Below are 15130 nucleotides of genomic sequence, written 5' to 3'. Positions count from 1 at the left end.
ATTAAATTTTAGTGCGAGAAATTATGAACATAAATAATTTATGATCATTCTTTATTCAACAGCCCTCATAGAAGGCTGAGCAGTGTTTACACAATAACTGGTATATGACGTGTTGTTTTGCAGGTGGCTCTCCCTTTAATAGTACGTGTTTTGCCAGTTATGGGGCTATTATAGGTGGTGGTAGGAGGGTGCATAGGGCAAGTCTTGCAGTGGGGACAGTCACAGGGGTAGGAGCCATAGGATAAGGAGATGGGTGCAGAAGGAGCATAGGGTCTGACAATAATATTGCAGAGATTGGCAGGGCGACGGAAAACTATTCTAGGTGTGGTGGGCAAAATTTCAGACAGAATGGATCTCATTTCAGGGCACGATTTTAGGATGTCGTGGCCCTGTTGAAGTAGCTGATTAACATATTCCAGATCAGGATAATACTGAGTCACCAGTGGTGTTCTCCGAAGTTGTTTTTTTGGAGGGGTCAGCAGCACCAGGATTGGATGCGATGGCCTGGGAAATCTGCTTTTTAACTAGGTCGGTGGGGTAATTACGTGCAGTGAAGGCTGAGGTGAGAATGGTGGTGTATTGCTGTAAAGAGATTCCATCCGAACAAATATGTTTTTCTCAGATGCCGAGGCTGTATGGGAGGGAACATTTGACATGGAAAGGATGGCAACTGTCAAAAAGTAAGTACTGTTGTTTGTCAGTAGGTTTAATATGGACGGAAGTGTGTAGTTTGCCTTTGATGAGGACAAGATCAACGTCAAGGAAAGTGGCATGGGATTTGGAATAGGACCGTGTGAAATTTAATTGGGAGAAGGTATTCAGAAATTCCAGGAAATTTAGCAGGCCAGCCTCACCCTGAGTCCATATGGTAAAGACGTCATCAACGTATCCAAACCAAACCAGGGGCTGAAGACTTATGGATCCCAGGAAAGCCCCTTCCAAGCAACCCATGAAAAGGTAGGCATAGGAAGGAGCCATACCCCTGATCTGTTTGTATGTCTGCCCCTCAGTGAAGTAGTTGCTGGTAAGTATAAAGTTGATTAAGATGAGTAGGAAGGCTGTCAGAGGTTTGGAAATATTCAGCAGCAGACAGACCATGTACATGGGGGATATTGGTATAGAGGGAGGTGGCATCAATGGTGACAAGCAAGGTGTGGGGAGTGGGGGTGGGATGGGCATGGATTTTAGATTATCTTGTAAATAGTTGGTATCTTTGATGTAGGAGGGGAGTTTTTGTACTATAGGTTGCAGGTGTTGATCAACTAAGGCAGATATATATGTTCAGTGGTTGCTTTGAAGCTAGCTACTATAGGACTGTCAGGATGATTGGGTTTGTGGATCTTAGGCAGAAGGTAAAAGGTGAGAGTGTGTGGTTTGGGTGGGGTGAGAAGTTCTATGGATTGATGCATCAGTCCTTGTGGGGGGCCTGAGGTTTTAAGGAGGGATTGCAGGTCAGTTTGAATCATAAGGATAGGATCTTGACGGTAGACGCTGTATGTAGAGGTGTCAGACAGCTGGCGTAGACCTTCACTAACGTACTCCTTTCGGTCAAGTACTACAGTGGTAGATCCTTTAACTGCTGGAAGGATAATAATAGAGTCGTCAGCTTTTAGGGAACAGAGAGACCGGAGTTCTACAGAGGATAGGTTAGGGTCATGTAGGGAACTGAGGAAGGGTTTTGAGGCAATGCTGGATGTGAGAAATTCTTGGAAGGCTTGTAAGGGTCGATTTTGAGGTAGTGGTGATGGATCAAGTTGGGATCGTGGTCTGAACTGTTCGAGGCAGGGGTCAATGTCAGTTTTGCTGTTGGAAAGGTTTTGGGGTTGGGTTGCAAAGTGATATTTCCAATGGATATTATGTGTGAACGAAAGGAGGTCCTTCACCAAAGCAGCAAGATCAAATGCAGGTTTAAGGCTGAAAGTGAGACCCTTAGATAATACAGATAATTCAGGAGGGGAGACTGCTTTATATGAGAGGTTAAAGATACTGTACTGTTGTTACTGGTTCTTGGGATTATGGGTTATTCTTGGCTTGGGAGGCAGTGGTGAAGGCTGTGGGATGTTAAGGAGGTTGGCCAAGCTCGGTTTGTAGGAGAGGAGTGGTGGTTGATGGTGTGGCTGTTTAGGGAGCTGCAGAGGGATAGGAAGGGAGATACCACTGTTCCAGTAATTTAGGACAAGTGTACCGACAAAATTAGTGGCTGGTATATGGTATTAGTGGAGAGAAGCAGCAACTGAACCATCAGGTTTCAGGTCACTCACTACTACTTAAATATTGCGACAATAAAACTCTCAGAAGACCAAGGTTACATCATTAAGTTTTATTTCATTGAACACTTACTTCTGATGACTAATGATTGATAAACACATCTGCTCTTCTCCTTCTCAAAGACTGAGCAATCTTTCTGCTTTCCTCACTTCAGTTAATTACACATTACTCCACACACAATAGCTTCAGCTCAACTAAACACAATCCAAAGAACTCCAGAGACACAGTAATCTTACTATTGAGGATGCTGTGGTAGGGGAAATGCAGAGTCCTATATAGATGTAGAAGTAAATTCAGGTGTGACCCCAGGAAGTGTCCTGTGGGACCATTGCTCTTCATACAGTATATTAATGCCCTAACAGAAAATACTAATAACAATCTCAGAATTTTCCAAAGAGGCATTTATCTTCAGTGAAGTAGGCTTATTAGATGACAGGATGTCCACAAATAGGCAGGCGTATATTGATAAGCTTTCAGAATGGTGCAAATGTTGGTAACTTGTTTTAAATGTACAGAAAAGCAAAATGGTGCATTTCACAAAATGCAAGTATGTAATATCCAATGGCTACAATACAAACTGGTTGCAGTTGAAATAAGTCAACTTGTAAGAATACTTCGATGTAACAATTTGTAGGTGTATGAAGTAGATTTATCGTGTAGTCCCAATTGTAAGTAAAGTGGGTGACAGACCTTACCACATTGAAATGCTGACTGGGAAAATGCAGTCAGTCTGCAAAGGAAGCTGCATACAAAACACTCATACCTACAGTCTTAGACATTCTCAGCATGGGTCCCATACACCATTGTATTGTTACAGAAATATTAAATGTATGCAAAGGATGGTATTATCAGAAATATCAGAGGTTTGTTTGACTTGTGGGGCAGCATTGTGGAATTAAAAACTAAATTAGTAGATGCCTGAGATAGGTACCAATTACCCCATAAAAGAAAAAGCTTCAGCAACCAAATCGACATACTTCCCTGACAGATACACACACATTCATTGTGTTCGTTTGAGGAAACCTGTAATGATACAGACTGGTATAAAGTTTACGTAGATTCATTTGTCTTGAAATTGCAGAACTATTTCATTGTTCACCACAGAACTAATGTAATTTGCTTCCTAAATTTCCTCCTTTCCCTCACCCCTCTCACCCCAGCTCCTAGATACTGGGAATGTCCTTGGAATTCCCCTCTCCCAACCTGCATATTGATCACTTAGGGACCAGGAAGGTTAGATTAGACCAATTATATGGTACACAGAAGCATTAAAACAAACATTTTTCCCATGCGACCAGAACAGGAAGAAACTCTAATACATATCCTTCAGCAGGTTTCAGTGTGTAAATGTGAATTTAATTCAAGGTGGAATCATACCCTGTCTAACAAAAAGCAATCGCCAAGCTCTTCCCTTCTGCTGTTACAGCTAACGTGAACCAGTGACTCATAGTTGCACATCTTGCATTGTATTAAGGTGACAGGCTCAAGAATGACAGTAATTTTGTGCAGATGTATCTTTAAACGCACAATGGTGTGTGGGCACTGCCAACAGAGAGATCGTGTTGGGTATAAAGGCGCCACAAGACTTCTTGGGACTGAGGGTATACATCTTCTACATCTTTCTAGAGCTAGCACTTCAGATTGACCACTTTTGGATGCATCTTGTACATTTACTGTTTTCTGGAAACTGTGAATCCTTACCATAATTTTCTGTAAAGGCAATTTCAGTCTCAACATACAGGCTGATGTGACTTATTCTATGACAGTGAATGGTTTCTGCTGTAATTTGTTACCAATTTCTTGCTCAATTAAATCTTATCATAACTGAAACAGAAAACAATCACTCTTTCATAAGGTGGCATCATTTGTGAACGTTCTGTGTTACCTTTGAAATGACAAATGACAAATCTTTTACTTGATGAGCTTGTATGTTCAGGAAGTGGTGTGAGCAGTATGTTGCTTGTTGCAGAGCAGAATGACCATCTCACGGCGGATGGTGGTCGTGTCGGTGTTGGTGGCGATGACCGCAGTGTGCGGGGCACTGCCCCAGGATGGCGGCCAGAGCTTGTCCGAGCTGATCAAGGGAGCCACGACGCGCCGCCCAGGTGGACCTGCACCTGCGCCCCCCTCAACACAGACACAGTCTCCGGCAGCAGCTGGAATTCCACACCAGGACAGGCCAAGTGGGTCGATGGCGCAGGGTGACTGCGAGTGCGTGCCCTACTACCTGTGTCAGAACGACTCGATCATCACTGACGGGGTCGGCCTCATCGACATCAGGTCGGGCCTCGACTCTCTTTCCATACGCCTTTCACGTTCTGCTGAGCACCCGGGGTGAGTCTGTGATGCCTGCATCACACTGGGTGGCTTGCAGATCGGTGGTTGGTTGTGTATTGTGCATGCCCTCTTCAAAAATTCCTTTGCGATTGTTAGTCAATATTGTCAACATCAGAGAGCAAAAATAAAATGCATGGGATGTTGTTAACTTGTGCCACTAACTGTGTACATAATTCAGCTCCTTCTAGAGCCACAAAGTTTGCTCTTGTAGGCAAATACTTTCAATTATGGTGATGTACATTGGTGTTTGATTGACTAGAAAATACAGGAAAATTTAAAAATTATTGGACAACCATATGTGCACATTTCCTTGTCTTGTGATATGAGGAGATTGTATCTTTAGATAAATTAACAGTCTTGTCACTATGTAACAAGACTGCAGTTTTTAGGTTGTTCTCCATACTTCAAACTACTCCCCTATTTCTACCTCAGAAACAAAACATTAATACGAACAAAATGTTTTTGACATGATTCACTCACTCGATGCATACAAATTCTCTCCCTGAAAGTAACAATTTTAACAACATGAAGGGCACTGGATACAGAATCAAACTATATTAACTGCCTTATAGTAGATGAGGACATCTCTGTCATTACCAGACCCTTTCAAAGGTAGGGTAGGTGCTAAAGAAAAGAGGGGAAAATTACAAATCATAGTACAATCTGATAATTTTACATTATCAACAGCACAGAACATTCCTTTATAATCTTACTGCCATGTCTGAGAGGGAAGCTTGAATTTTGAACATCAACATTTGGCTACATATGTCATTTTATGGGAAACGTGCAATAACAATGAGGATGACTATGCTCACATTGTTCTTGATGATAACTGCATTACCAGTCATTCATAGCAGATATTTATTACACTGATATGTAATTGTTATTGTTTACTGGCTATTTTGACAACTGTTTGGACACCATACTTTTCTCGTGAGGTCAGACAACAGTTTCACAAAACAGAGTGCATATTATAAAGGTAAAGAATCCACAGTTAAGTTAAATAAGCAGATAGTTTCATATGGTGCCTACAGAAATTAATGTAAAGATTTAGCCAACAATTACAGTTAACTACAACATTTAGTAAGTATGTTTCTATGAAACTCATTGCAGTGTGTCCCCTATGAACTGCAACTTAACACAACCTTGAGACTAATAATTTTATAAATAGGCAGACAATCTGTGGGAATTTTACAGTTGTTACTTAAAAAGATAAGGATTGGGGAAAATGAATGGTTGCAGTAGATGTCAAATTTTATTTGCGGGGAACGTAAATACGTACAGTATCGAGATAGGAAGACTTGAGAAGTATTGAGCTGTTATTTAATGTAACAACACACAAGTGTTCTTCTTTGTATTTCTGAACAATCTACCTTCTGACAATTTTTCTTCTCAGAACTAATATACAATATATGTATTCAGGCAGTTTGGAACATTGATTAATGTCACAAATCATACTATAGGAGAAGAGAAAAGAACCAATTTTCAACAGTACCTAACTCGTGTCGCTCAAAAGTTCCTGCAGACAGCACCTGCATGTGGCCATCTCACTTCCTGGATCTCTCAGTACATAGTTTAGTCCTGTGGAATTCTATTGGTGTGAAAGTAAAAATCTTTAACTTGCATCAGCGTTATCGACCGAAGTGCCAAAGAGAACGTGACACCACACTGCTTCTTTGTAGGATTTACTGAGAATAATGCTACCACTTGAATGTGGATTGTATTACGGAGTAAGTACAGAGCCTTCCAACTTACCCGTTGAGATTATAAGAAAATTATGTGTATATCAAAAGGGGAATTCACGTGAGAAATGTATAAGCAGAAAAATCTATCTAATGCCAAAGAGAACACGATACAATGCTCCTGCTTTATACAATTTGCTGAGAATAGTGCTACTGCTCAAATATATGTTGTATTACAGAGCCTTCCAACTTACTCATTGAGATTATATGAAAATTATGTATATTTTGCAAAAACAGACATAATGTCTGATTGGGATAACAGCAATCAGTGATTTTATAATGTTACTTATGATCAGTCTTGATTGCAAAATTTTTTATTCATATGACCGGTTTTGTTGGGATAACAGCAACCAGTGATTTTATAATGTTACTTATAATCAGTCTTGATTACAAAATTTTTTATTCATATGACCGGTTTCGGTTCATTCAGAACCATCTTCAGATCTGATATTTCAGTTACAGGAGTAACCCGTCCAAATCCAGCAAATTTCACATGGTTGTGAATGAACCGAAACCGGTCATATGAATAAACAATTTTGCAATAAAGACTGATTATAAGTAAAATTATATATATAGCAAAAGGAGAATTGACATGAGAAGACTGCAAAATTAAAAGGATACAAATTTATAAGTGGAAAAATCTATTTCTAGGCTTCAGAGCTGTTAGTTCCTTCATAAGGGAGCAAATCCCTGAGCCTCCACATGAGAGAGAACCTCCTGTTGTGAGGAGAGGGAGACAGAGATCCTACCTTAGTGAATGAAGCTGTTTCTTACACCAGGCAACATGGGACATGAGCAAACATGCCACAGTAACAGTGGTGGTAGTATTAGACTATGCTAATGACATAAATGATGTCACAATCAGTGAAACACTACAGAGGCTCAGTGCCATTGCATTCTCATAGATTTAATTTTGCTCATGCATCTCAAATGACAAGTTGTCTAGAGACAACTTATATTCTCCCACATTTCTGAAAACTACAGATGAGTTGTAGTTATTATGCCCACTAGTTCTGCTGCACCAATTTGGTCTGAACAGTTTAATGGAAAATTTCCTCTGAAGGATCTAATGGAAAATTTCCTTCAGTACCTGGACACAACCTTTTTTCATATGAATTCCTTGCAGCACACATGGGAGACAATGCAAGGATCTGATTTTGTTAAAGATGTTTATAACACTGCTGTAATATGCCTGAAAGTTATTCATTTACATAATGTTTTAAAACCTGAGCTCTCTTAACCTAAATTATTGCAACAGTTATTCTAGTGCTTTAAATTATTTCTAGAGTGGTGTGTTGCAAACATATGGCCAGTACTGCATAGTTAACTTAGCTCAGTCAGGGGAAGATTCTTGGTTGTGGAAACTTGCTGCATGACTAAAGACTCAAATAAAACATATCTGCTTCATGTGACTTTAAACTTCTATTGTGACAGCTCATCATAGCAATGACACAACACAGTACTCTGCCTGACAAATACACACTGAATCAATCAAAAATACACAGCCACTGGTTGCACGTAAGTGAGCTACTCATAAATTTTTAAGTAACAAAAATTTACATCATTGTTAACATGTTAGGATACAATTTTGTTAACATGTTAGGATATAATTACAACCATCAGTATATGAAGTGTTATAATTTTTTTAGTGTTTTTGGGTTGTTTAGTTTGTCATGATGTTCAAAAGTACAGATGTTTGACATGTTCATAAATTTCTAATAAATATTCTAAATTAAATATAATTTGACACAGTATGACAGTTTGGAGAGTGTCATCGTAACTGCCATCTGTGTCACGTCTGCTGTGCAGCGAGCTACGTTAATTTAAGTATTAACTGTATTTTTCTTACTTGTCACTTCTTCTTCTGTGTGTTTTTGCTTTTAGGAAGCTTTAATTGTCGAGTGCTAGTAATAGTGTTCCATAAATTTCGTGTTTGTTTTGAATACAGTCAGAGAGAGTCCCTTTAGTCAGCCACAGTGCCAGTAGTGCTGGTGTTTGTTTTGAATACAGTCCAGAGACAGGTAGTGCTATTTTCATTGTTTTGTACAAGAAATGTCTAGTAACCACAGTTTAGTCAACTATAAGCCGCCTTTAGTGAATTAGCAGTCTAGTTAAAAGTTGATTAACTCTCTACAGTAAATTGATTTCTTAGAATGGATAGGATGTGTGACTGCTGTGTACGGACGCAGGAGGAGCTGGCCACTGTTTGCGAACAGCTGAACGTGTTGATGGCCGTGGTCAGCCGTCTTCAGGCTGCTGCCTCGGAGTGTAGTGGCAGTGGGGAATCTGGTGCGTCGCATGGTACACCCCAGGTGTTACATGCTTCACCCACTGTCCCTGCTGTTGAGACATCTTCACGCATACCGGGCGCGGTTGGGCCACCCTCTCCCCAAGGGGAGTGGCAGGTTCAGCGGCATTCGCGGCGCACGAGGTGGAGGGTCAATGTGGAGGCTGGCCGTATGGCATTGCCCACTCTGCCTATGGGTGGACATGTGGCCACTCCTTCAACAAGATCCGAGCAGGCACACGGGGGGAGGGGTTTATTAGTTATTGGGAGCTCCAACTTAGGCAGGTGATGGAGCCCCTTAGGGAAATAGTGGGAAGGTCGGGGAAGAAGGCCAGTGTTCACTCTGTCTGCTTTCTGGGGGGTCTCATCCGAGATGTGGAGGAGGCCCTGACGGTGGCGATAGAGAGCACTGGGTGCACCTGACTGCAAATTGTTGCTCATGTCGGCACCAATGACTCCTGCCGTCTGGGTTCAGAGGTCATCGTTAGTTCATACAGGCGGTTGGCGGAGTTGGTGAAGGCGAAAAGCCTCGCTCGCGGGGTGGAATCTGAGCTAACTATTTGTAGTATCGTTCCCAGAACCAATCGCTGTCATCGAGTTTGGAGCCGAGTGGAAGGCTTAAACCAGAGGCTCAGACGATTCTGCGGAGATCTGGGGTGCAAATTTCTCGACCTCCACTATTGGAGGGAGAAATGTAGGGTTCCCCTGAATAGGTCAGGCGTGCACTACACGCAGGAAGTGGCTACAGGGGTAGCGGAGTATGTGTGGAGTGCACATGTTGGGTTTTTAGGTTAGAGAATTCCCTCCGTAGGCCCGACAAGACGCCTCCTGAGACATGGCAAGGTAGGAGTAGGCAAAATGCAACAAGGAATAACAATATTAATCTGCTAATAGTAAACTGCTGGAGCGTCTATAGAAAAGTCCCAGAACTGCTCTCATTAATAAATGGTCACCTTGCCCACATAGTACTAGGGACAGAAAGTCGGCTGAAACCAGATGTAAACAGTAATGAAATTCTAAACTCGGATTAGAATGTATACCGCAGAGACAGGCTGGACAGTGAAGGGGGAGCCATGTTTATGGCAATAAGAAGTGCAATAGTATTCAAGGAAATTGACGGAGAACCGAAATGAGAAACAATTTGGGTGAAGGTCATGGTTAAAGCAGGCTCAGACATGGTAACTGGATGTCTCTATAGGCCTCCTGGCTCAGCAGCTGTTGTGGCTGAGCACCTGAAGTATAATTTGGAAAATATTTCGAGTAGATTTACCCACCATGTTATAGTTCTGAGTGGAGATTTTAATTTGCCGGATATAGACTGGGAGACTCCAAACGTTTATAACGGGTGGCAAGGACAAAGAATCCAGTGAAATTTTTTAAAGTGCTTTATCTGAAAACTACCTTGAGCAGTTAAACAAAGAACCGACTCGTGGTGATAACATATTAGACCTTCTGGTGACAAACAGACCCGAACTATTTGAAACAGTTAATGCAGAACAGGGAATCAGCGATCATAAAGCGGCTACTGCATCGATGATTTCAGCCGTAAATAGAAATATTAAAAAAGGTAGGAAGATTTTTCTGTTTAGCAAAAGTGACAAAAAGCAGATTTCAGAGTACCTGATGGCTCAACACAAAAGTTTTGTCTCAAGTACAGATAGTGTTGACGATCAGTGGACAAAGTTCAAAACCATCGTACAATATGTGTCAGATGAGTATGTGCCAAGCAAGATCGTAAGAGGTGGAAAAGAGCCACCGTGGTACAACAACCGAGTTAGAAAACTGCTGCGGAAGCAAAGGGAACTTCACAGCAAACATAAACATAGCCAAAGCCTTGCAGACAAACATAAATTACGCGAAGTGAAATGTAGTGTGAGGAGAGCTATGCGAGAGGCGTTCAATGAATTCGAAAGTAAAGTTCTATGTACTGACTTGGCAGAAAATCCTAAGAAATTTTGGTCTTATGTCAAAGCAGTAGGTGGATCAACACAAAATGTCCGTACACTCTGTGACCAAAATGGTACTGAAACAGAGGATGACAGACTAAAGGCCGAAATACTAAATGTCTTTTTCCAAAGCTGTTTCACTGAGGAAGACTGCACTGTAGTTCCTTCTCTAGATTGTCGCACAGATGACAAAATGGTAGATATCAAAATAGACGACAGAGGGATAGAGAAACAATTAAAATCGCTCAAAAGAGGAAAGGCTGCTGGACCTGATGGGATACCAGTTCGATTTTACACAGAGTACGCAAAGGAACTTGCCCCCCTTTTTTGCAGCAGTGTACCGTAGGTCTCTAGAAGAGCGTAGTGTTCCAAAGGATTGGAAAAGGGCACAGGACATCCCCGTTTTCAAGAAGGGACGTCGAACAGATGTGCAGAACTATAGACCTATATCTCTGACGTCGATCAGTTGTAGAATTTTGGAACACACATTATGTTCGAGTATAATGACTTTTCTGGAGACTAGAAATCTACTCTGTAGGAATCAGCATGGATTTTGAAAAAGACGATCGTGTGAAACCCAGCTCGCGCTATTCATCCACGAGACTCAGAGGGCCATAGACACGGGTTCCCAGGTAGATGCTGTGTTTCTTGACTTCCGCAAGGCATTCGATACAGTTCCCCACAGTCGTTTAATGAACAAAGTAAGAGGATATGGACTATCAGACCAATTGTGTGATTGGATTGAAGAGTTCCTAGATAACAGAACGCAGCGTGTCATTCTCAATGGAGAGAAGTCTTCCGAAGTAAGAGTGATTTCAATTGTGCCGCAGGGGAGTGTCGTAGGACCGTTGCTATTCACAATATACATAAATGACCTTGTGGATGACATCGGAAGTTCACTGAGACTTTTTGCGGATGATGCTGGTATATCAAGAGGTTGTAACAATGGAAAATTGTACTGAAATGCAGGAGGATCTGCAGCGAATTGAAGCATGGTGCAGGGAATGGCAACTGAATCTCAATGTAGACAAGTGTAATGTGCTGCGAATACATAGAAAGATAGATCCCTTATCATTTAGCTACAATATAGCAGGTCAGCAACTGGAAGCAGTTAATTCCATAAATTATCTGGGAGTACGCATTAGGAGTGATTTAAAATGGAATGATCATATAAAGTTGATTGTCGGTAAAGCAGATGCCAGACTGAGATTCATTGGAAGAATCCTAAGGAAATGCAGTCCGAAAACAAAGGAAGTAGGTTACAGTACACTTGCTCGCCCACTGCTTGAATACTGCTCAGCAGTGTGGGATCCGTACCAGACAGGGTTGATAGAAGAGATAGAGAAGATCCAACGGAGAGCAGCGTGCTTCGTTACAGGATCATTTAGTAATCATGAAAGCGTTACGGAAATGATAGATTAACTCCAGTGGAAGACTCTGCAGGAGAGACGCTCAGTAGCTCGGTACGGGCTTTTGTTGAAGTTTCGAGAACATACCTTCACCGAGGAGTCAAGCAGTATATTGCTCCCTGCTACGTATATCTCGCGAAGAGACCATGAGGATAAAATCAGAGAGATTAGAGCCCACACAGAGGCATACCGACAATCCTTCTTTCCACAAACAATACGAGACTGGAGTAGAAGGGAGAACCGATAGAGGTACTCAAGGTACCCTCTGCCACACACCGTCAGGTGGTTTGTGGAGTTTGGATGTAGATGTAGATCATATGATGTACATAACTTTTTGGATAATAGTCACGATCCCAAAGGTGATCCCAAAGTTTTTTGAACAGTATTGCTGGTTTTGGGGTTGTACAGTAGGCATCTTCAGAATCTAAAATCTAAAATACACACACACACACACACACACACACAGGGTTAGTTACGTAAGATGTAACACCTCTTTTATCTTGTGAGTGGTTACACATATCAATGAGGATATTGATGCAAGTACGTTTTTTTAAAATAGAAGCATATGCTTTTTATAACTGTGTTCAATAGCTCTTGAGATGACAATTGCAGTGCTATAGCATTTGTTAATGTTGATGTTGAAACCTGTCATAAAAAATTCGAGAAATGCCCCAAAATTTGAGAGCACAGTGGCCGTAATCGGCATTAGCGTTGCAAACACTGCCAAGCAGAGCTCTTGTTCTACACTGTGTCAGAATGTCAACACATCTGCCTGTTTACCTGTCTGATCTGCAGGTGACTCGCTTCTGCTTCAAAATTTGTTGAGTGCAGACGTGTACACTAATGAGGAGAAGTTGGATATACTACTTTTATATGGTGAATGCAAAAGAAATGCCATAAAAACAGGACAGTGATATAGGGCTATCTGTCGGGATCACCATTGTCCAGTGCGCCAGGCAATAGCACAAATTATTAAGATGATAGAGTGGACAGGCTGCTTGAATGTCAAAAAGAGGACAAGAAAGAAGGCTGAAAATCACAGAGAACAATGAAGATGATGCTAATGAATTCACACAGTGGTATGAGACATGTTACCAAGGAATGTGGAATCAGTCAGATGAGTGTCATTTGCATCCTGCATTGACAGAATTTCCATCCCTATCATGATTTCAGATGTCATATAGAATTTTGTTAGTTTTCCCTTGAATGTTGATCTATTCATAATGTGTATGCAGCTACACAAAGTAATTAAAAGAGAGTTCATTTAAAAGCATAGTTATTTAAAGTATTCTCAGTTGTACTTAAGCAAGGAATTTGTCCTCTGACTGTTTAAAGCTGGTCACAACTAAACAAAACATTCAAAAATACAAACTTGATTACAGAAATCATTCTAAAATTGAACCCATTGTGATGGCTCTAGAATCCACACATACCATAAAATATACGTGTATGTATGTTTGTAGGAATCAATAATATTAGCTCTGACTTTTCATGTAATGTTAGTAAATCCTTGATCGAATCCAATATAACGTTATGTTCTACTAATTGATCAATTACAATAATTATTGGTATATTTAACCCTGGTACTAAAAACACTGGTTATTCAGAGACATTTTTCTATAGACTAAATTTCACTAATAATTGAGTATAGAGTTGCTTAGCTAACTTCCCTATAATTCCTACTATTTTCACCCCATTTACAAGTATTATAGGGAACACATACAGCATCTTGCATTATTCTAAGAACACAAGTTTCACTACCATAACCCGCAATAATGGTCACCACAATGGTGCCCACCGTGCAGTTACATTCAGTTTCAGTTGTATGTCTCTTAGGACTTTGTTCCCTTTCTTGTAATGAATCATCCGATATGCTTCTCTCCTTATCACACCTCATTAAATTAGAATTCAGTTGTCACAACCTGTTTTCAACTGCTTCTGGGGCGAAGCCCCTCCCCGGAAGTGCTCTAATTTTCCCCTTTCTGTGTTATTACAGTTAATACTGGTGGATGCTGTAGGTTGCTAGTCCCTATGATTATCAGTGTTATAGCTTGTGATTTACCTCTCCACTACTGTCTATTCCATGTATTCCTCTGTTCAGTATTTTCATCTCTAACAGTTCTTTGACTATTGTTATTATTCTGATTATCATTATTAAATTGAGGTACATTAGCCTTAGAATGGCTCTGCATTGATCGAGTTCGCCCAATAGTTTATCCCTTATTTGCCGAGGTGGTCTTCTTATAATTACTTAGTAAGTGCTAGACTGCAAACCCTAAGGTCCTGGTCTTGATCATCTGTTGGCACTGGGATTTTCTCTCACTGACTGTGTACTTCCTTTCTGTCTGGCAATGACTTGTGTAGGGGAAAAAAATGCCAAGTCACACATCGGTTTGGATTCCACAGTAAGCAGTAAGATCTCTATCGCTGCCTGAATAAATCACTTCAGCAGTCACATTAAGGCGAGAATGTACCACCACTGACAACACCATTCCTAATGGAGCACTGTGAAGTTCAAACAGACCTGCAGGTCAAGGACTGTTTTACCTTTGCTTTTGATGGTCGATGGAGTTACCCCTCTGTGTCGCAAATAAAAACAAAACTACAATGGAAAATATAAATGATATGTATATCACACACACATATTTATAAGATAAGCTAGTAGTGAATGTATAATTCAGTTTCTTCAGTTCGTAATACAGTGATAAAGATAACAATTCACAGTTACACAAACCTGACACATACAATGATAACCGCAAACTAATAGTTTATGCTCCTATTTTGTCTTTCTTTTTTGTTTTTACTGTTACTTTTATGATTAGTAAAATACCTCGACGCTCACATTTTTCTTCTTTTTGTTCCTTGGTCAGTAATTTAATATAAGCTGCCTGACAAAACAAATTAACTACCCAGAGAAAATAAAATGAAACTTCATGGGTTAAGGGGTATGTGATGTAATTACAGTGATTAAAGTATAGAGTCCAATTAACAAAGAACTTAGCAGTATGTGCCTGCTTACCAGTATATTTGCACACATTCTGACCCGGATGTGTGCAGTGGTTAGTTTTGGAAGCATATCGTAAAGCTGTTGTGTTCTCTCCTGTAGCTGCCTGTAACACTTGTAACTGGTCCTCAATATCC

At 40.7% G+C, this 15130-nt stretch overlaps 1 protein-coding gene across 1 annotated transcript in view; it reads left to right on the top strand.

The window, feature by feature from the left end:
* Positions 1–15130, top strand: part of LOC124802541 (phenoloxidase-activating factor 2) — a 262603-nt gene that overhangs the window by 185820 nt on the left and 61653 nt on the right. Inside the window, exon 2 of the mRNA XM_047263400.1 lies at positions 4238–4602. Coding sequence (XP_047119356.1) covers positions 4244–4602 — 359 coding nt within the window. The 5' untranslated portion in view covers positions 4238–4243. The remainder of the gene's footprint in view (positions 1–4237; positions 4603–15130) is intronic.

The sequence above is a fragment of the Schistocerca piceifrons genome, chromosome 6 (assembly GCF_021461385.2).
Source record: "Schistocerca piceifrons isolate TAMUIC-IGC-003096 chromosome 6, iqSchPice1.1, whole genome shotgun sequence".
NCBI classification, from domain to species: domain Eukaryota; kingdom Metazoa; phylum Arthropoda; class Insecta; order Orthoptera; family Acrididae; genus Schistocerca; species Schistocerca piceifrons.
Note: the sequence above shows the minus strand (reverse complement) of the source record. Positions and strands in the feature narration are given on the sequence as shown.